Source organism: Siphateles boraxobius, unplaced genomic scaffold, assembly GCF_051911475.1.
Source record: "Siphateles boraxobius isolate OS27281-9 unplaced genomic scaffold, OSU_SipBor_1 53, whole genome shotgun sequence".
Taxonomy (NCBI): Eukaryota; Metazoa; Chordata; class Actinopteri; order Cypriniformes; family Leuciscidae; genus Siphateles; species Siphateles boraxobius.
In genome coordinates, this window is record NW_027509175.1 from 3,724,767 (window position 1) to 3,746,033 (window position 21,267).

Genomic DNA, 21,267 nt, shown 5'->3' on the forward strand with positions numbered 1-21,267 from the left:
ATATGGCAAGGTGACGCAACGCTCTTTCCGTCTTCAGGGAACCGAGGTTACAGTCATACCGAGGTGTTCCCTTTCAAGGGAACTCGCGTTGTGTCGAGATTGATGCTATGGGAACGTCTATACCAACACCACCATAGCTTGCTAGTGTCTGTCCAGTGTGAAATTGTGCGAGCAGCACTATGACGAGAGCACCTGAGACCCTGGTGTAGAGTCCAAGTCCAAAGAGTAAAACCTGATGAATGTGTGCGGTGAGGACCACCCTGCCGCATCACAAACATCTTGAAGGGCAACTCCTGATATAAGGGTCTTCCATGTCTCCTAACAACTCAGCTTGGTAGGCCTGCAGCAGCGATATAGTGTGAAGGCATGCTGCAGCCTGACTAGCGGCTGAGTAAGCTTTAGCCACTAGAGAAGATGTGGTTCTGACTGGCTTAGTGCCGGGGCCATTAGGGAAGATGCCGCTTCGGGGGAGATAGCTTGCAAGCGTCTCTTCCACTTTTGGCATCTCCCGTAACCGTGCTCTTTATAGTTAGATATAGAGGAGTAGTTTGATGTTTGTGCACTGTACACTCTATATGAAACCGGTTTCTCCCACGATCTTGACACCTCAGTGTGGAGATCGGGGAAAACAGTAGGCCCCGGCCCTGAGGTTGTGATGGTGAAGGCAGGAAACGTTCGTCCAACTTACTTTTAGAAAGAACGTCCTGTTTTTCAGCTGGCTAGTCAATGCTCAGTCTTTCAACTGCTCTTGTCACAACCTCAACCAGCTCTTCGAATGCATGAGACTGAAGTGGCGAATCCTCAGTATCTCTTGCATCTTCACTGACAACGTCCAGTTCCTCAGAACTAGATAGTTGCCGTGTCGATGCCTCCACCAGGGCGGAAGGAACCGCAACGCGTGCTTCCAAACCCTGAGAGAAGGCACTGGATCTATCAGGTGAAGGCAGAGATAATGCTGGTCTCTAACCCCGCTGATAAATCCATTTGCGAAACCCAGGACTGTGATCGCCGCTGTGCCTCGGCAGCAGTAGGACCAGAGCCCTGGGAAACGCGAGCCTGAGCGTCCCCGCGGAAGAACGCAAGGCAGGATCGGAGCGTCCGCATAGGAAGCACATCACAGTGCTCACAGCCAGCACCCTCGAACGCTGACTGTGCATGCTCCTCACCCAAACATGCTACACAAAGAATGTGTGTGTCCCCACCCGTTAAATAACGCGAGCAGGGGTGAATACATCATAAACTGCTGATAGCTCACCATTACTTTACTTTATAGTTGCTCTGTTTGTGATGTCACCCGCCTCTGACGTTCCGCCACACCATTGGACTGATTTTACATGTGCCTCAAGACGTCATCATGCAAAGCGTTCCCATAGCGGCAATCTCGACGCAACGCGAGTTCCCTTGAAAAGGAACCAACATGTTTGTGGTTTGGCACATTACTATTCAAAACCAATAGCACAACTACAAATGTGATATTGCTAATATACAACTGTTCAAGGCATTAGATATCATAAAGCATTTATTAATATTATATTTATTCATTCATAATCAGTGTTGTGGAAGATTACTTTAAGTAATGTGTTACAATATTGTGTTACTCAAGTCAAGTCAAGTCACCTTTATTTATATAGCGCTTTTTACAATACAAAAGCAGCTTTACAGTGATAACAGAAAAATAATGCAACAAAGTATGTTTCATACTGTACAGCAGATCTAGAAGAAAATAGTCATAGTCCAGCTTAAGTAAGTTCAGTGATGGTTCATTTTTGTTGTAAAAAAAAAAAAAAAAAAAAAAAAATATATATATATATATATATATATAGACGCTCTGGAGAAAACATTGTTGTCATCGTCCAGCTCAGTTCAGTTCTCATAATGTGGTCAATGCAGGCAGATCAATAATTTTGTTGAATATTAAATGTTTCCAAGTAAGCAAGCCAAAAGCCAAAGGCGACAAACGCGATGGTGGCAAGGAACCATAACTCCATCAGGAGAAAAAAATGGAGAAAAAAAACTTGGGAGAAACCAGGCTTATACTCCCTAAAACAGTAACTACTTACGTCACTTAGTTACTTGTTATCGAAAGTAATGCATTACGTCACTTTTGTATTACTTTTTCTTAGCTGGTCTTGGCTTGCTTGTTGTAATGAAATGCCCCATTATATTAAATATAAGCTCTTAGAACACTGCTTGGCCAATCGTATTAGAGAAGGGAACTGTTGCATAATTATGTTTTAAATTACTTTACTACTGCATGATTTGAGTATGAGCCTTGAAATCCATCATCAGAAATATTTGTTTATATACAGTATAAGAATAACACTTTGCTTGAAAGTATTTATCCAACACTAAGTGCTAAAAGTCTGCTCCAGTCACAACATACTGTACAATATTGTACCATTTACATTTTGAAACTCAGCACACTTCTACAGCAGATTTTTTTAAATGCTTCTAACGGATTTTAGACTCTTATGAGCAAAAAAATTCACTTTTTTCCTGAAGTTCCTTTTCCCAAAGTTTATTTGGCTTGGTCTTCAGTGGATTATGGGACATTTGTGAACTTCAGTAGCTAACATCCATTCCATCCAAAAAGCTTCATAGTTATTATAGTTTCAAAGAGGCCTGTCACTTTCATTGTGGGAAAACTATGCTATTCGGCCAGCTGACAACGCTCAAGTTCCAGCCGTCTTCTAATATAGCCTCATATAGCCAGGAATGTGAGAACAAGAGATGAAAAAGAGAACTGAAAAGAAGTGTGGTAGAGATGGACTGTGCATGTTCAGGGATGTTGAAGTTGCATTTGTCATTAAATCTGTGCCACTGATTAAAAAAAACGGAACACAAGGGACCTGCATTTCTGTCAGTAAGGAATCGATGAATTTCAATTAGGGAAGAATGTGTCTGACTGTTTTGTTGCTAACTGAGGGCTTTCTTAAAAGGGCTAGTTTTGTCATTACTTACATACCCTTGTTTTGTTCCAAACACATTAGACTTTCTAGCTAATTGGCAAAGGATTTAGTTTAGGTATTAGGGGAACAGCATTCAAAACACAAAATAGGCTGGTCTTTTTAGCATGGTGAAAGCAGAAAAGTTCTTTCATGAGTAAGACAGATGTTGTCTTTCTTGGTCACATATATCGTTATTCTATTAATTTTTTTGGCAAAAAAAAACTGTCATTTCATTAGGAATCCATGCAATCGGGAATTTCACACAAGGGCATAAGTTGATCAAGGAAATTCACTGCACTGGGGTATGTTTTCCATACAATGATGTAACTCGCTGCTTCACTACCATAGTTTGGACGCATCGTTGAAGAAATCAACTGAAATATTCCATATTGTCCTAAAGTGGTCGTGGAGTAATAACTTATTTTAATGAAACTGTTTGGCATTGAATTAACGCTAGATGTTCTCATATAAATTACAGACATGGTATCTGAGGCCTATTTCTCATTTTTCTCAGTTATTTTGCTTTATTTCCAGATTCAATCATAGGCTCGTTCGTACATAGTAGAGCACATTCGCACAGTCTTCAATAACGGTGCTTCAAATCTGACATTTGTATGTATTCTAAATAAAATACACAGGTTGTACTGAATGTCGGCTTGCTTGTTTTGCTCAAGATAAAGATTTATTAAGTCCACATTTCATGTAAACTAGAAACTATGTTTTTAATGTAAGCTCTGCTTCATATATTGCTACACTATTGACAGTAAACCATGAACCGTTTGTCTGCAAATTTTGCCAAAAATATGCTAATGAACAGCCACAAAAGACCGCCTACTGAGAAGCAAGCTGGCCAGATGGGATTCAAACTTTGCCGTTTGAAGACGAAAAACATACCATCTCTCACCATTCCTGATTTTTAACACTCACTCACCACGTTCGCCATGGTCTTGCGCCTGTCAGAGCAGAAACATAAGCTGCTGCTCTCCGTGTGTTTTCAGTCCATTCAGGGTGCGTGTATATGTAAATTGTGTGAGATTATTTCATAGAAAGATCTCCCATACATTTACCCACCCTTATAAACTGCCCTGGAAGAAATCAGGACAGAAGTGGTCGAAAGTGAATAAAAGAGAAGGATTAAAACACCAGGTGTAAACCGCAGTCTCCCTCGTCTACTTGTGATCGACCAAAACTCATCTTAATACCGGATAGTATTAATACCAAACAGGGACTATAAGTTGTACACTTTTTGTATGTCATTGTCAACATGTTATTGGATGAGTAGCCTGAATCCATTACTGTCTCCCCTCCCTACAGAGTCTGTATTCACAAAAATGTGAGGAAAAACTGATCTGTAATCAGATCATCTAAACTAAGCTAATAGTATACTTTGGGACTCCTTAAAAGCATTGCACGTAAAGCTGGAAAGGAGACCTATGGAGGACAGGTTTATTTGATTCACACCTGAATACCGTAGAAGGTAAAGTATTTTTGATGTACATGGTTGAGTTTGCCAAGACATACAGCTCAAATGTAATTTTAACAATATTACTATTGTTAATATTGAATCATGTTCTAATTGCATAAACATTATAATTTTCCTTCCCATAGTTGCTAACTTCATTAAAATACTAAGTAGCCTGTAACCTTAAGTGACTTTCTCACTCATACGCAGTAATGTATGTTTGCTCTTTGAGTGAATGCCATGCCTGCAGGCTCATCTCTTCGTGGCCGATGGCCTATGAATACCACCACTGTTACCGCTAAACATTTGTTGGCTATTTTTTAGACACGCATAGGGCTCTGCAACACTTGCTTAGACATAATCATCGTTCATTTGCACTGTAGGACGTACATTCACCTTTTAACCCCTATTATGGGCAAATATTCAGAATCTCAGACTTGTCAAAAATCCATTGAGTCCATGTTGGAGAGAGTCTATCTCAGTCATCTCCCTCAGGGCCTCTTGGATTCCAGACAGCTTCTGAGGACAGCCAGAAGTCCTCCATCTCTGCACTCTGTATATATCTCCATAACAGCTGTGTACACTAATGCCTCTGATACACGTAAGACCGCTTAGCTCATGGAAAAATCAGGAATGGATTGGGGAACTGCCAAAGCAGCCAGTTATAAATTGCATTACCCTCAGAAAATGTAGGGAAATTTTGCAAGTCAGCAAAACTAATATCAAGCGTATGTTCAAAATTATTAAATAGTTTATTGCCAATTACATTGAAAAAAATTGAAGATTTGATTGCATATCCAGATGTTAGTTCAGAATATGGAAATGAATCAATGAATCCATGGTACACTGGTGCTCAAATGTTTGTTGTCAGTAAGTTTGCTTGTTTTGTTTTTTGTGAAAGAAAGAAAGAAAGAAAGAAAGAAAGAAAGAAAGAAAGAAAGAAAGAAAGAAAGAAAGAAAGAAAGAAAGAAAGAAAGAAAGCTAGAAAGAAAGAAAGAAAGAAAGAAAGAAAGAAAGAAAGAAAGAGAAATATTCAGTAAGGTTGATTTCCATTTCAAATAAATGCTTTATTTCATAATTGAACGGTGGTTTGAAATTTGAATTGTGTTGTGTGTCTAATAAAATAAGGTTTTCTTATTTAATTAATTCCTACAAGTTATATTGATCTGTTAAAATTTGTAAAAACTGTAATGAATCATGGCTATTACCTGTAACGTCAAATTATTAGATGATTGGTAACACTTTACAATAAGGTCTCATTTGTTAACTGTAACGTTGAGTCAGGGAAGATGCAGAAGCTGAGGCGTGGAGCACTTTGCAACAGTTTTTTTATAAATTAAACAAAATGATCATTCAAAACATGAAGGTAAAGGCAAACACAAACATAACATCTTTTCAAACAAAGACAATAACCGACCATGAACTGAAGAAACCAGACAGAATAATGATTCATACTTGAAATGGGTGGAGAACATAATCAGAAACTATAGTAAAAAACAAGGGAATGCTTGGCAAACTAGGGGGACTGAGGAAAAGGGAACTAAGAACACATGAACTACAATAAAATCAAAATAATAGGCTTTTGAACAAAAATAGTTGTAAGTTAACATTAAAGGTAGGGTATGCAATTTACCGAGAGGCTAGCAAGCTTTGAAAGCAGAAGATCCCACCTTCCCTTCAGAGCGTCTCCCAAGGGACTCCTCCAAAACACATGCAGCATGGAGCAAACTAAAGCATCACAAGAGACTTTCAGCCAGCATAACAAAAAATGTTCTGGAACAAATCACCTACACTACTTTTAACTACATTAGTTCACATTAACTAAGAATGAATAATTCTTGGAACATTTATTAATCTTAGTTCATTTCAACATTTGCTAGTATAATTTCAATTGCAAAAGTTGTTTCTGTTAACATAAGTTATGCACTCAGAACTGACTTGAGCAAACAATGAACAGTTGTATTTTAACATTAACATTAACAAAGGTTAAAAATGCTATGAAAATATATTTCAAATTGCTTTGTTAGTTAATGCATTAACTAATGTTAACAATTAAGAACTTATTAAAGTGTTACCAGATGATTTTACTTTAAAAAAAAGTATTTAAAATACAGTCCCCCTGTGGTGAATATCAAACTTTTAATGTTGTTTATATGTGGTGTTTTTAATATGCTTTAAGACAAACCTTGTGCAAATTCATAAGTCAAAACAATTGCGGAGTTATTTTCTCCTTAAAACTGCAGAAAACCAAAATGCGGTTTGAAATCACTGGTGTTTCTGACGTCACAAACTACCTTGTAACCAATCAGGATCTCTGAGCTGATGTGAGTGAGCGGAGGCAGGGCTAATTTGCATATGCATAGCACCGCATACACTAAATGAAGCAAGGGTGTATTCAAGCTATTTAAAGAGATGACTTTTTTTCAAGGAAAACACGTTTAAATATGTCATTTTGCTTATCAAAGATGAGTTTTAAGGGATAAAATGATGGACTACAGGGGGACTTGTATAAATGTATAAGTTTAAAAATAAAAATGAGCCCTAATTTTAGAATTAGGAAGTGTGTACTGTATGTGTGTCTTTGTTGTTGTCAGTGTACACATGTTTTTGTGGAAGTGGGAGAGGTTGTGATGTATCAGTAAGAACAGGGTAAGAGGTATGTGGCTTTTTCCTGTTTTTATTCTCTGGATATTAAAGATGGCACATTCTGTACATACATATCCAGCTTATGTGCTCTGATGAAATACAGTATGTACTAATGCACAAGTTCCCCATTTGTTTAGCATGCACAATCGCAACCAACAATACATCAGCTTTCCTCCACAGCTTAAATATGTGGTGTGTAGACATGCACACGCTCACACCTGCTCAGTTCTATTTCTGATTGTTTTGAGCCTCTGCTGGTTTATAAATAGCTGATAATAACAATTATATTCTTCTGTAGCTTCCCCTTGTCTTTACTCAAGTGGCCTGTTGTGAGATATGCACACAAATACATGCAAAAGTACTATGTTCATTTGTTACAGTCTTTAGTGTAGAATAAGAACTAGATAGCCTGACTGAACTAATAAAGCAAATAAATGTGTCATTTTCACTCACATATAAATACAAACTTCTAAATTCTCAGTAGTCATCATATTTTCTGTTTCTGTGTGAGGCAAAGCATTGTGGGAGTAAAGGTACAGGATCCAGTGAACGTCATACAATGTCAGGGTGGCGTCTCTTATACGCTCCTTTAATTTGCAATAGCACTCTGCTAAATATAATGTCCACAAAATATAATTTTAGTTCAGGCCATTTCCACCGTCCATTGGAAAACCATTGGTGACCTTTTTAGTGCACTTGGACAATGTCTTTGTTATTGCCGCACACACAAATGTGGAATAGTATACCCAAAAATGAAAATACTGTTATAATTTACTAACAATAATGTTTGTTCCATCCCTATAAATAATAATAAAAGAAAAGGTTAAATGGGTTAAATTGACTCAATATTAAAGATCCCTTTATGTCAAATCTGTTCTAGGAGAAATGTTTTAAATTATTGCATAACTCTTTCATGTTTAACAGGTTATTTAAATGTGTCTGTTTGTTTATTGTTTATGAGCTGTCTAATTCATAAAAAAGTATTAAAATTAAAAGCAAATTAAAACTAAACAAATTAAAACTAAATCCATAAACATGATGGGAACCCCTAAAAGGTTCAATAAGAAGTGCTTGACATAACCTTTCATGGTTTTATTTAGAACCTTTTCTTCTAAGAGTGCATGATTTAATTGATTCTGTGGAACACAAAGGAACATATTTTGAAAAAGTGCTTTTTCCATTAATTGACAGTTTGTAGGGTCCAATGTGGTTTTGGACCCCATTGACGTTCTTTATATGGACAAAAATGTTCTTTAAAATGCCATTTTTTGGTGTTCTAAGAAAGAAAAACTTACAGAATAACTGAAAACAGATTGTTGATTAATGTGAATGTTTTATTTATTAATTTTATTTGTAACACTTTACAATAAGATTCCATTTGTTAACATTAGGTCATATGTTGATTCTCGTTTTATTACGAACTCTGACACATTCCCTTTTTGCAAGGGACTCTCTTCTGTTCAGATTTTTTTTAAAAAAAAATTTTATGGTTGATTCCCCTGGAGGGTCCAGATTTAGCATGCTCCATTAACCTTTCTGGGATTGAAAACTATGCCACTTCCACACCAAAGTAGCCAAGTATGTACGCATTTCACACGAAAACCATCCCACATAAACACTTGGAATAATCTTTCCATAGTGAATCAGGGTAAGACAAAAACATGATTTGAAAGAAGGATTGATAATGTTTTTACTCATTATTTAAATGTTGTTCATTTTGAACAAAAAAGTTAAATAGTGTACCTTTAAGAATTAAATGGTTTTATGTTTTATAATAGAATTGCCAGGGTGGAGTGTAAGAATAGGTGCAGGCATACGCATGACAGACAGAGACAGGAAGAGAATCTGGTGAGTCAGTTTCAAAACCACACACATCTCTCACTCAATCTCTCTGGCATGTCTGAATGTAGTTGCTGAATTTCTGGAGAGTGAGAAATAAAGGCTGATGGAGAGATTCCACAAGTAAGGCAATTTTCCTCTGCATAAGTTGTTCCTTGTGAGTCAGACATGCTGCACTATTTTACAGACCGGGACAAGAGATATTAAAGTGGCTATGCTCAGCATAGACTTAAATACTTTTTATCAGTATATATAATGTACATGGTGAAAGCCACTTTCATTGCCTTATGGGATAGCATAATGTGCTCTGATTATACCATTCTAAATCTCTGCATATTCAGAATTTCATTTTGCATGATGAATAATAAACTAGATATCAATAAAATTATCAAAAATATTCTATTTTCTGAGTCCAATCAATGACTAAATAAATAAAAATAAAATATTATTTCCAAAGTGGTAACTGAACAGCACTTGCTGAATTAAATGTGCAAAATGATGATATAACAACTATGTGGAAGCATACTGTTTGAAAGTTTTAGCATTTCTTTTCTCTTAGCATGCATTGCTTTTTTGTATATATATATAATTGTCAGATTGTATTCCGTAACCATTAAACGAACCTATTCCATTCTGAACATAGCTTAATTATTATCATAAACTATCTAGGTTACTTACTTCTGGCTTACATGAATAGGTCTCCATTCTTTGTCTTAATTTTAATTAAACCGGCAAAAGGAAGTGAACGTGACCTTCTTTTGACTTCTAAAGCAGGAGGCATCATAGAGGACCTTAAGCTTGTTTGATCTCAATAAGAGTGCCTCACACAATGGAAGGACTTGCTTTACTGTGCAAAGCTACTGTTGAACCGCAGCACCTAATGTGCGTGCGTGCACGCGGGAAGAGACCAGGATCAGGGACGCCTGTTGATGGGGCTTGTTGGAATTACCATAGCAGAACGGACTCATTGTCTAACCCTTTCACAATATCATGTCCCACAATAGCGGCTTTCAAACGGCCCCACTACTTAATGAAGATCTCTAATGATATGCTAACGGCGAGCCGTTTTAATTGCAGTTAAAGCACAAAACAATGCCGTTCAGTCAAATGAACAGGCTATTCGAACCCACACTCTCACTTTTGGATGAATTTCGCTTTTTTTTTTTTTTTTTTTTTTAAAAAGAGAGAGAGAGAGAGAGAGAGAGAGAGAGAGAGAGAGAGAGAGAGAGAGAGAGAGAGAGAGAGAGAGAGAGAGAGAGAGAGAGAGAGAGAGAGAGAGAGAGAGAGAGAGGCATTTTAGATAGACAGGCAAGGAGTAAAATATTTTTTAGCAGACTTTAAGAGTGCGAATTAATTAAATCGCCAATGCGTTTTGCGCGCAGTGGTGTTTATCTTTATTTGTATGTAGTCTATCCTAATTAATTTGATAGGAATTAAAATTCAGGTGCATGCAGGTAGGCTAAGCCTAATCCATTTAAAAGTATCTGGACTTAATGTTAATCCTAAATCATAAATAAAATACAATTTCACCTGTTGTAACCTAACCACTTTGCATCACTGGGAACGGTTATAGGCTCATTCAGCAGTTATGAAAATCATTCGGTTGCTGTATTTAAAAATTTATATATCTTATAATGTCCATTATGCCTTGTAATGTGTATAATGTATTTTCGAGTATTTAATTTACTTAGCATTATTATTCACATTTCTACATTTTTTATTATTTCCCTGTCACTATTTTATTGTGTGCATAGGCTATAAACATGCCAATAAAGTAGGCTTTGGCAATTGAATGATCGCTCCACCTCCCCGTCTAGAGCAGCGAAAGCCCACCTGAGGCTGTCCTGGGCAGGGAGGTGGAGCGTTCTCCGGCCTCCCATTCCTAAACAGTGAATCAGTCTCTTCATTCACATTCACACGCGGACAAGTCCGTTCACATGCGTTTCAAACACAGCTCTCTGAGGAAATTTTTTTGCCCTGGGCAGACAGGAAAGGAAATAAGTTATGGATTTACTTTTTTGCTCCTTGGTCTTTGGACCTTCTATAAACGTTATTTAGTTTTCGAGGAACTTTTTTATTTATTATTATTATTATAGGATTTGCGAATTCACTTCAGGCTATTGGAATACATGCGAGCTTCGCAGTAATGTTGGAATAAAACGAAGAGGACTCCTGAAGCATATCGCAGCGGGACTCTCGCGATTTATAGAAAACACAACATGATCCTTACTCGTAAGTAGGCATACTTGTGTTTAATGATAACTTTATACCTTAATTGACTGTAACTCTTTCTAACTTGTCTCTCTGTTGAGTCTAAAGAGTTGAGTCTTTAGACGCAGTGTTCATTCCAATGAATCACTTTTTACTTTTTTTGTTTGTTTGTTTGTTTGTTTGTCATTTGGTGGCACCTAGCCTAAATTATCTAAATTACATAATTGACACCAAGCCTATTAATCCCCTATCATACTTAAACGACAGAAATATGCCTTTTAGTTGACTTGAAGTGAATCTAGATGACATTGATAAGACAAGTAATATAATTTGTAATAGCTATAGCCTATTTATTATTATTTTTTTAATATGATGTCCATTGGACAGTTGTTTTATTATAAGTATTAGACCTATACTAATGCAAAACTGCTTGCTTTTTTAAAAATGTAAATATATATATTCTAAAACAGCTGTGCATTGTATTGCGTATAAGCCTATAGCTTATGTCTCTTTGTAAACTTGTCAGTTTTGGGACCTGTGGCTGGTCACCGAAAGTTTGCAAGTTCGAACTTTGCAGACTGCAATTCAACTGTCATACTGAACCATTCGGACAGTTATAATATTTCAGCATTATCGTCTAACAATAAAATTATTGTAATGAACAACATAAATAAATGCGCAAAAGGTATTTGTATTGGTTATCATTTGAGGGTGCATTTAGAGTAGAAATAACACACATTTTGTGTCAGAACATGATTTGATTTTAAGATGTAGAAGTGGATAACGTATATAGCATATGTTAATCAATATGGAATGATTGTAGTGTTGCAATTATTTGGGTGGTGCGTGTGATGGGTTTCACGCGCCACCGGCGCTCCAGGCTGTCCGATAAGTAATCTCCCCTCGCGCTCCCCGAAACCATTGGTTTAACGTTGATTTCAGATAGTTCGGAGATAACAGTGTTTCGTCAGTGTTGGTCTATGCTCTCATTCATGCAGAGACTTGGGGGAGGTTTTGCTCAAATCTGCCATTGCCAAAGAGCGCGTAAAAAGTGCACTGTGGTCCTCTGATTCTGAAGGCTCACTAGTGCATTCTTGTCTTGATAGGTGGCTGTCCTAGCAATATGTATTTTTACTTGTAAGCATAATGGTGTTTTGAAAAAGCGCTTTAGTAGACAAGAAAAAAAAAAGTTAGATTAAAAGCTAGACAGAATTAGCTGAATAGACACTGACAGAACCACAGCAACAGTGTCCTGCTTGAGCGTTTTCTGTTATGATCAGTATCGGACTGACAAAAAAACAACAACATTAGTACCGACATTATCTCTTTATTTATAAATGTACAAGTCTATCTAAATCTAACTAAACTAAATCAATCTACATTATTTAAAAATAAAAAAACATAATTAGCTAATTTACTAGTTTACACTCAATATTATGTTGTTGTAGGAGGTTCCATTTTTTTTGTTTTGTTTGTTTTTTCTCCTTTTTCTATCTAAGCAGGGGTTGATAAACTTGGGGTCATGTTAACTCTAGATGATAAGGCATTAAGCAGGTCAGTGAGGAGCCAAAGGAAAGAATGTCATGCTTAAAACATGTCACTTTGAAGATATACATGCACCACCTCATAATCTAAGGTCATGGTTTTGGTCAGCATAATGGATTCACATAAGTAAAGAGCCTTGAAACTCATACACACATACTTAAACACTCTACATGGCTTCAAATCTATTGAAACATTTATAAAAAAGCATTCTAGAAATGTGGGCAGGTTTTCCGTCACAAATCTCCTTTATTGCCTCCTGTAGAACTGTCTGATTCTTTAAGTCTATAGTTTAGTTCTTTAGTCTAAATTTTAGTCTATAAAGGTAAAGAATAAGTTGATGTGTAAGAAGCCCTCTATGGTATTAGATTAGGGTCTTTCTTTCTTTACTACTTTAAGCAATCTTTTGATCATAGATGAAATAGATAGGGTGACATATCATTAAGTGTATCTAATCATCTGACCTGAGATCAGCCTTGCGTTGCACAAAGTGTCCAGTCACCAGACCTGGCCAGGCTGGCTCTAGGTCAGTGATAGCTAATGCTTAAATTTGTCAGAAAGTCCAAGACAGGCATAAATGGACCCATCTGGCAAAGTGTGTGTAGGTGGCTGGGTATAGTGGTGTTGAGTGACTGTGAGAATGGTGTAACCCTACAATGATCATGATCCCCTGTGTTTGTGACCAGATGGAGGGGGTCTTCTCATTTTCAGAGCTACCTGACTCTCACTCTCTACCCCCATATGTCTGTATAAGGCCATGCCAAAATATGATATGCGTGATCCTCAACAAATGATGTATGACTGCTCTTGATCTGCAGATTTAAAGTGTATGGGTGGAAAGATGAAAGATAAAGAGCTTAGTGTCTTGGAGGGAGTTTAGTGAGTAGGACATCAGGTCACATGAATCGTTGATAAAATTCCTTCTAGGTCCGCTCAAAGACAGATATTTATGTTTGTGTGCTGTTCGTTTGAAACAGGGACTCTTTAAGTAGAATAGCACAGCTTCAAAAAGCCTTAAAAATGAACCCACATACACTTGAAACCAGGCTATGACATTTCATATGGTTCACTCAAAAAAAAATAAAGGTTCTTTATTGGCATTGATAGTTCCGCAAAGAACATTTAACATCCATGGCATCTTTCCATTACACAACAGGTTCTTTACAGTGGAAAAGAGCTCTCTGTGTTAAAATGCTCTTCACATTAAGAAAAAATGGTTATTTTAAGAACTGACCACTTAAAGGTTATTGGGGAACCCAAAATGTTGCTTCTATGGCATTGCTGCGGAAACCCCCTTTTGGAAACTTTATCTTTATTAAGAGTGTTGGATTCTGGTTCCATAGTAGGAAAGTCTGTCAGCACAAACTCGCTTAAGCACACACGCATTCATGCACACAGGTTAGACCCCCTCCCTCCCATGCTGAGGAACCATCGGCCAGCGATTGTGAGAACTTCCTGTGACAGGAAAAAGAGGACGAGGAGGAGAGAGAAGAGAGGAGGAAGAAGAAAGGGAGGAGGAAGGGTAATTTTAGAAGCGGCAAAAAAAGGTCCAGCTAGTACGAATTCAACTTTAGCCGGGTTCATAGGACGTTATCCCAAGAGATTACGTCTGTCTGTCTTTCTCCGGTTCTGGAGGCTGCAGTTTGCTTCTTTGTCTTCTGTCTTGTATGTCTCTTTTTTCCTCCTCTCTCATCAACATATATCAAAACTTTAATTCATTAGATAAAAACGGAAACTTTGGGTGGAGGGAATATTTGTATGCTTTGATGAAAGGAGAATGCACAAAGGCACATGTTTCTGTGACGGATACCGCCTAGACATCCTGTGTGCTTGAATTGGTTCACCGTGGCGTTGAAGAGGTCGCAGGTCATGCATCCACTAGGTGGCTGGCACCAAGATATGAAACAGATGGATTGTAGATTAAGGCTGATGAAGAGAGAGGAAAAGAGATGGGAGGGGGCGGTTATGGCTGTTGGCTTCCTTTTATCTGCACTGTTTTAAAACACTAAATCAAAACTATTTGATTAAAGAACATGGTTTTCAGAGAAAATTATGAGAAGGAAAAAGCATCCAATTCAGCAAGACTTTTGTTCTACCATAATCTTCCAACAGCGTTTTTAATGGATTATATTATCTTACTCCAGTAAATATTGTGTAAGATAAGTGTTCATGTCACTTGGATTCTTTATTATGTCATTTTTTTCCATCATCACTATTTATATGTTAGTAAACTGTTGCTAAACCAAAATAAAATGACCCATAACCTGCATAACACTTCACATCTATGAAATAATGACATTAGACCTGGAATTTATTATTTTATATATTTTTCTTGGCTTGGAATACTGTGCGTCATATTAAGAGGAAAAAATGCTAGAACATCCAACTCTATGAAGTAATACTGACGTCAGTCTGGCTCTCAACACAATGTTAGTTCAGTTGCTCAATCTGATGTGTTTGTATCTGAAATATAGTTTCCTTTAAATATAAATGCATCTACTTTACAATCAAGAAAGAATCAAAGGCTGTTTACTTTACCAGGGAGGTTCAACCTATTTCTCATTTTCTCTGAGGTCGAACGTTCGACATTCCATGTGTGTGTTACAGGATGTAAGGCGTTCTCTGTGTTTGTGTTGGCGCTGAAGGCCTCCATTATCTGGCCTTGAACAAAAGGAGGTGTGTCCTCCAAAGTGACCATGGCAACTGTGGAATGAGCCACTCTTATTGGCTTCCCATCGGCCTCGGAAAGGCAAGGGAAGTGTGGTCGCCGCCTGACGTGGAGATCCACACAGACTTGCAGGGAGAGCACAGGATGCGCCGTGCGTACATAAACAAAAAAAATCTACGCTTGCATCCCATATTCAAAAATTGAGCGTGGATGTGTGTACTGCTTTGAGTGCTGAGATGGCAAAAAAACAGTGTGTCTACAGTCTGTGCTCATCTACGTGACATCCATTAGTGTGAGAGATTGTGAAACAACTTTTCAAGTGTGTTTATACTTATCTATCTTCATAAAGACAGCGTGTTTGAGTGTGTTTTGGGTGTACAACTGTGATTAATGTCTCCTGTACTGCGCTTAGTGAGTTTACCTCATAAATTTAGCCATAGGAAAGAAAAGTCTCAAATCAGATCTCTTTAATACCTTTCTTATATAGATTAAACAAAGAGTGATGTTTCCCTTTTCATAAGGTGCAGTTACATTAGCGAAATGTCACCAGAATTTTGCAATTTTGTCCACTGTCAGTATAAAGATGTATAAAGCACTGCTCACACAGAAGTCGCTTTCAAACCAAGCAGCTTTCTGTTGGTGAACGCAGTGAATTCAAATAATCATCTTATACACACGCAATTTTTGTGTGGTGAAATGTTTTTACGCTCACGCGAAGCTCATATGGAATCCAATGGGATTGACTTGACTTTGCCAACATAATTTCGCTGAGCAATGATAAATGTTACTGTAACTATAGACCAGTGTTTCCAACCCTGTTCCTGGAGGGACTGCAACAGAACACATTTTGGATGTTTCCCCTATATCTGGCCTATCCATTTCAATCCTTGGAGTCTCTACTAATGAGCTGATATGTCGATTCAGATGTGTTTGAGTAGAAAGAGTTTGAAAATGTGTAGTGTTGGGATGCCTTCAGGGACAGGGATGTGAAACCATGTCTTAGACAGTTCTCCTGAGAAAAGACCCCAGTAATCTCATATGTCTCTGCATGATTTTTTGTGATGCCGTCTCTGTTAAGAACGCCTTATTTACCGTTGGTGTCAGACAGGCACCTGTGTGATAGCGGCCCATTGTGACCAGGCGGAGGTTGGGGGGTGGGCACCTTGCTGATGAAAGGAAAAGCCAGTCTGTGAGACACTGCTGTGGAGCCTGTGTGTATTTGTGTGTCTCTTCATCATTTACATTTAAATGCATACAGTCCTCTAACATTCTTGCAGCTGGATGGTCTTAAGTGGTGCCTAGCCAGTGCAAACACACACATATCTATACACACACTTACACAGGAAGCCACGGCGCTCATTACAGACCATACCAGAAAAGTGTGTCATTATTTTAAGTGTAGGAAATTCTTCAAAGTTCACGAACTCCTAAAAAGTGCTTTCGGGCAAAATTCTGTCTGTTGCTTGAAAGGAATCCCGCCATGTGGATTCTTGAGATGTGAGATTCAGTTGCATGCGTGCAGTTATTTTTGCATTGCCGTTCTTGCTGTCAAAGCACGTTTTGAAATACTCCTCTCTCCTGCTTCATTATTCTCTCTCCGCCGGCAGAGGACCTCCCTTATCGCGTGCCTTTGTTGTTGTCATGCGTGCCGTCACTCTCACGCTCGTTCGAGTGGGGAGTCACGTATCCCCGCTTGTAGAGACTCACTTTACACACGTCTTTCTCTCACGTCTCTTTCCCCTGGCCCCTCCTAATCCCTGGCCTTTTTTGCTCTCTTTTGAAATGATGGGGAACATATCTCAGGTGGTCTTTCAATTTTGCACGGCATCATTGCAGTCATTGCAATTACAATAATTGGAATTTTAGAGTCTGGAATGTGCACAATTAGCCGTCGAGAAAATCGAGAGGTCCCTCTATGCTGATTACGACCTATTGTGTGATTGTGTAGATTGTGCTTGTGATAGACCACAGCATGGCCAGCAGAGAGACACATTAGCTGTGTTAAACCTTTAGAGGGTGCTAAAGTAGAACTATGTCTGTGCAGAGGTCTATATAGAACTTTTACACAAATACAAAAGAGTTTAGATGCTATTTATCCCCCTAAAAAAAGTCGATTAACCACAGTGATAATCCCCCTGGAGCAACCTGAGGTTAAGTGCCTTACTCAAGGGCACAATGGTTATCAGGAATGATTGCGATCTCAGTAACTCGCCAGTTCCTGCGTCATGCCTGCTTGAGTTCAGTTCAGCAATCTTTAAGATCCTTATCTGCCCATTCACCATCACATAGTCCGATAAACACAAAAAAAAAAACTTGACATTAACTTTCTGGGACTATTGAAGAGCTTTCAAACACTGGTATTGTAATTTTATACCACATCTTGATTTCAAATTTGCATTTTTAAGCAAGTATTTACATGGTGCGAGTGTTGCTTGGAAAAATATCGTCTCTAGTGACAGAATCGCAGTTAAGCTCTTAATTCTGACACCTCACTGTGTGAAAGAGGCCTGCAGAAGGAGTCAATGTGCTTTCTGTGGTGTTTGCCATTTGGCATGTGGCATCTAAAGGGCCGTTCATGGGTTAATGGACAGGGATGTGGCACTTCTCCGCCGCCTCAACAATAGTTCTGACTGCTTTAGACGGCCAATTAGCAGTGCTGTCTCAAACATTACACTATAGCGCCAAGTTGAAATGTCAAGATTACCAGCACTCAATGAGAGTCTTTCCTTTCAAAAGATTTTGTTATGAATGCTTCTTCATTATGTTTCTGCTTAATGTTTCCATGAATTTTAAATGTCAATCTCTCTCTCTCTTTCTCTCTCTTACAGAAATAGAGGCGAAGGAGGCATGTACATGGCTGAGGGCTGCAGGTTTTCCACAGTATGCTCAGCTTTATGAAGGTGGGACCCTTGACTTTCCAACATCACCCATTCCTGACCAAAGGACATTGTGTTACAGTGTCCAGTTATGCCTTGTTAGCATGCATTTGTCTAAAATTGTGGTTTTGTTTAGAGACTTTGACTAGTGTTTAGTGCATATGCTCATCATGCAATCACAATTTGACTTCAGAACTCAAAAATGTACTTGCTCATATATAAAAACTGTTTTATTATGTTATTAATGAAAACCACTGTCATATACAACTCTTACAGGAAGATACATGCAGTATGTCAGATAACACCACACCTCAGGTGTCCAACATCGCACACTTTTGACCTACTGACTCCTGCCATTGTGCCATGAGAGAGTCATGTTATCGGTTTTGAGAAATCTGAATTGTCCAACTGTCATGATTGCCCCACTATAGATAAGAGAGCCAGTACAGTAAGGAAAAGGTCTTCAGGAAGACAATAAAATAAGTTGTATGTTATCACTTTCTCACTCGTACAGACTGACGTGCAAACAAGTTGTTTGGTCTTGAAAAGTTGTAGAATTTCCCAAAAAATTCTAATTAATGATTATTAAAAACTTAGGTAATAATGACAGCCTGAGCTCTCTGAAGGGTTGCTGAGCGCCTATTGTGATTCCGACACCCCCTTCCTACACACACACACACACACACACACACACACACACACACACACACACACACACACACACACACACACACCACCCACTGTTGAGCGCTGCAGTATTGCAGCTGTGTTTGTTTGGCTGGCTAAGATGTACTTCCTCTACCTTTTCAACACCGGAGGAGGGGAGGTTTGTGTGTATGTGTGTGTGTGTGTGTGGGGGGGGGGGCGGGGGGGGGGGGGGGGGTTACATTCCACTTGCTGCCAACACCCCCCTTACCCCCTTGTATTTTTAATTAATTTCTGTTTTCTCTTTCTCTTTCAGATGGTCGGTTTCCAATTGAGATTTCATCAGTTACCAGAGATCATGACTTCTTGGATCAAGATGCTATAGAAGCCTTGTGCAGGTGAGACACACATTTACCCAAAGGATTATTTTGTCATATTTAGCTCATTTATAGTGACAGTTTTTTTTCCCAATTTTCCCAGTTTTTTCCCCCAGAGTATGCCTCTAAAACTGTTTATGATACAAAGACTAGGAAAAAACTAAACATTTCAATTTTAATCTAGACAAAATCATTTTTAAACATTGTTTTCTTACTTTGTCAGGCTTTAATAATAAGCTGATTTTTATCATTTGCTGAGTTTAGTTCTATATATAAACTGACTCATCTTAGAATAATTTAAAGAAAGAGAAAGTGCAGGACTTAGTCTCTTCACTCCAAGAATGGTCCATCAGAAACCAGCTGGAGCTCACAGACATCTGGAGGCCATTTTCTGGTGCCAGCCCCCCAATGCAGACAAACACACATTCCCCCCTAACTCAGGGTCACATGACACCAACCAGGTGGCTTCTGGGATAAGCTTTCCATCTCTTTTGTTATATTGTTGTCGCCACTCCAGATTTCTACCTCCTTTTTTCTTTCTTCCTTTTTAATTCTCTGTCCGTCTGTCTTCCTCCTTAATCTGAAGTTTATCCCTCAGCAGCTCATTATTGGGCTTGGCTCCCACCTCTCTCATCCTCTTCTCATGTTTTTCTATCTCAGTCTGTGTCTTGCTTACCCCTCTCTGCCCCCTCCTCTCTTTCTGTCTCTGTCCACCGTTTTGACTCTGGCAACATCTGTTTGTAGGCTAATGACTGGATTTAGCCTTTGTTTGCAACCCCATGGTTCTTTCCAAGTTATCCTGCTTAAAAGACTGTCACAGTTTCACTAATTTATCTGTATGTGTGTGTGTATTGCAGGAGACTGAACACCCTAAACAAGTGTGCTCTTATGAGATTAGAGATCACCCCTCAAAGAAAGAGAGTAAGTGTATTGTCAAAAATCCCTTTCTCTTTATTTTGTTAAATCATTTCACTTGCCACCCTCTTACTTTAGATACCCAAAGATCCTAAATGTACGTAAGGCATGTTTGCTTTCTGTGTCAGTTAATTATAAAGAAGGTCTCAAGGCCAGTCTGAATGGCTTTTATGTCCAAATTAAGGGCTTTCGTTAGCTCCTCTCCTTATGATTTCCTTTGCTCCTGTTTGTCATGTTTTTCTCACCATACATCCTAAAAAACCCCTCCATACCATAAAAGGAAGAAAATGCACAATCTGCCTTCGGTTGTTGGTCACTCTGTCAGTGTGCTTTAAGAGTGAGCGTGTGAAGTCTAAGACTGCCCCAAAGCAATGACTCAAACTACATGCAGGTTGAGAATGCAACAAACAATCCAACTATGTAATCCCAACAGGGAGCTTTGGAAGATAACCGTCATGTCTGACTGCAGCTTCTTTTTCTGCTCTTAACATTTGTAAGTCTGAACAATGGCAGCCTTGTCAAGTGTGCGTCCTGTTCAGAAAGCCGATGACCCTTTAGTGTCATCTTGTGTTGATGGAGTCAGAGGTAGAGGTCAGGAGATGACTTGAGGAAGTGATCTGCCCTTTTCAAACATACAAGCAGAAACCATCCCTGGAATGCATTGATCTGTTCAGGTGGCCTCTGTAGGGTCCTCCTCTGTTCCTCATCTTCCTGTCCATGCAGCTTATTTTAAAGTGAAAACAGTCTTTTTGAATTAACAGCGGATTTTCTGGTGGCCAGTGAAGGAACATTGCACACCAGGTCTTCGCTCCTTCTGATCAAAGGCTTGCCCTCAGGGGCTATAAAATAACAACCCAAGTTTTACGAACTTTCGTTGCCTCCGTTATTATGAACTGTGAAGGAGACACCTCTGGATCCCGCGACCCCCTGTTAACCGGCCAACTAGTTTTGCTTTTGCTGATTAGTTAGGGCTCCAGGACAGTTCTAGTCTGATATACAGCAAGTCTGTTCTACAGCTAAACTGAGATCCACTAACTCAACTAGGTCTGTTAATCAACTAGTTCTATATTCCAGAATCCACTAAATTAACTCCTTAATCTCTCTTGGAAATGTCATAATTATTTAAGACTATTTTAAT

At 38.6% G+C, this 21,267-nt stretch overlaps 1 protein-coding gene across 5 annotated transcripts in view; it reads left to right on the plus strand.

Annotated features, from left to right (window-relative positions):
• The window catches only part of dlc1 (DLC1 Rho GTPase activating protein), a 140,453-nt gene that overhangs the window by 105,559 nt on the left and 13,627 nt on the right, over nt 1-21,267 (plus strand). For 4 of the 5 annotated variants that reach the window (XM_077205028.1, XM_077205029.1, XM_077205030.1 and 1 more), the window contains 3 exons: nt 18,145-18,216; nt 19,154-19,235; nt 20,072-20,135. In XM_077205028.1, coding sequence (XP_077061143.1) covers nt 18,145-18,216; nt 19,154-19,235; nt 20,072-20,135 — 218 coding nt within the window. Of the gene's footprint in view, nt 1-10,773; nt 11,128-18,144; nt 18,217-19,153; nt 19,236-20,071; nt 20,136-21,267 lie in introns of those variants that run through there. The other variant, XM_077205032.1, reaches the window with a different exon arrangement.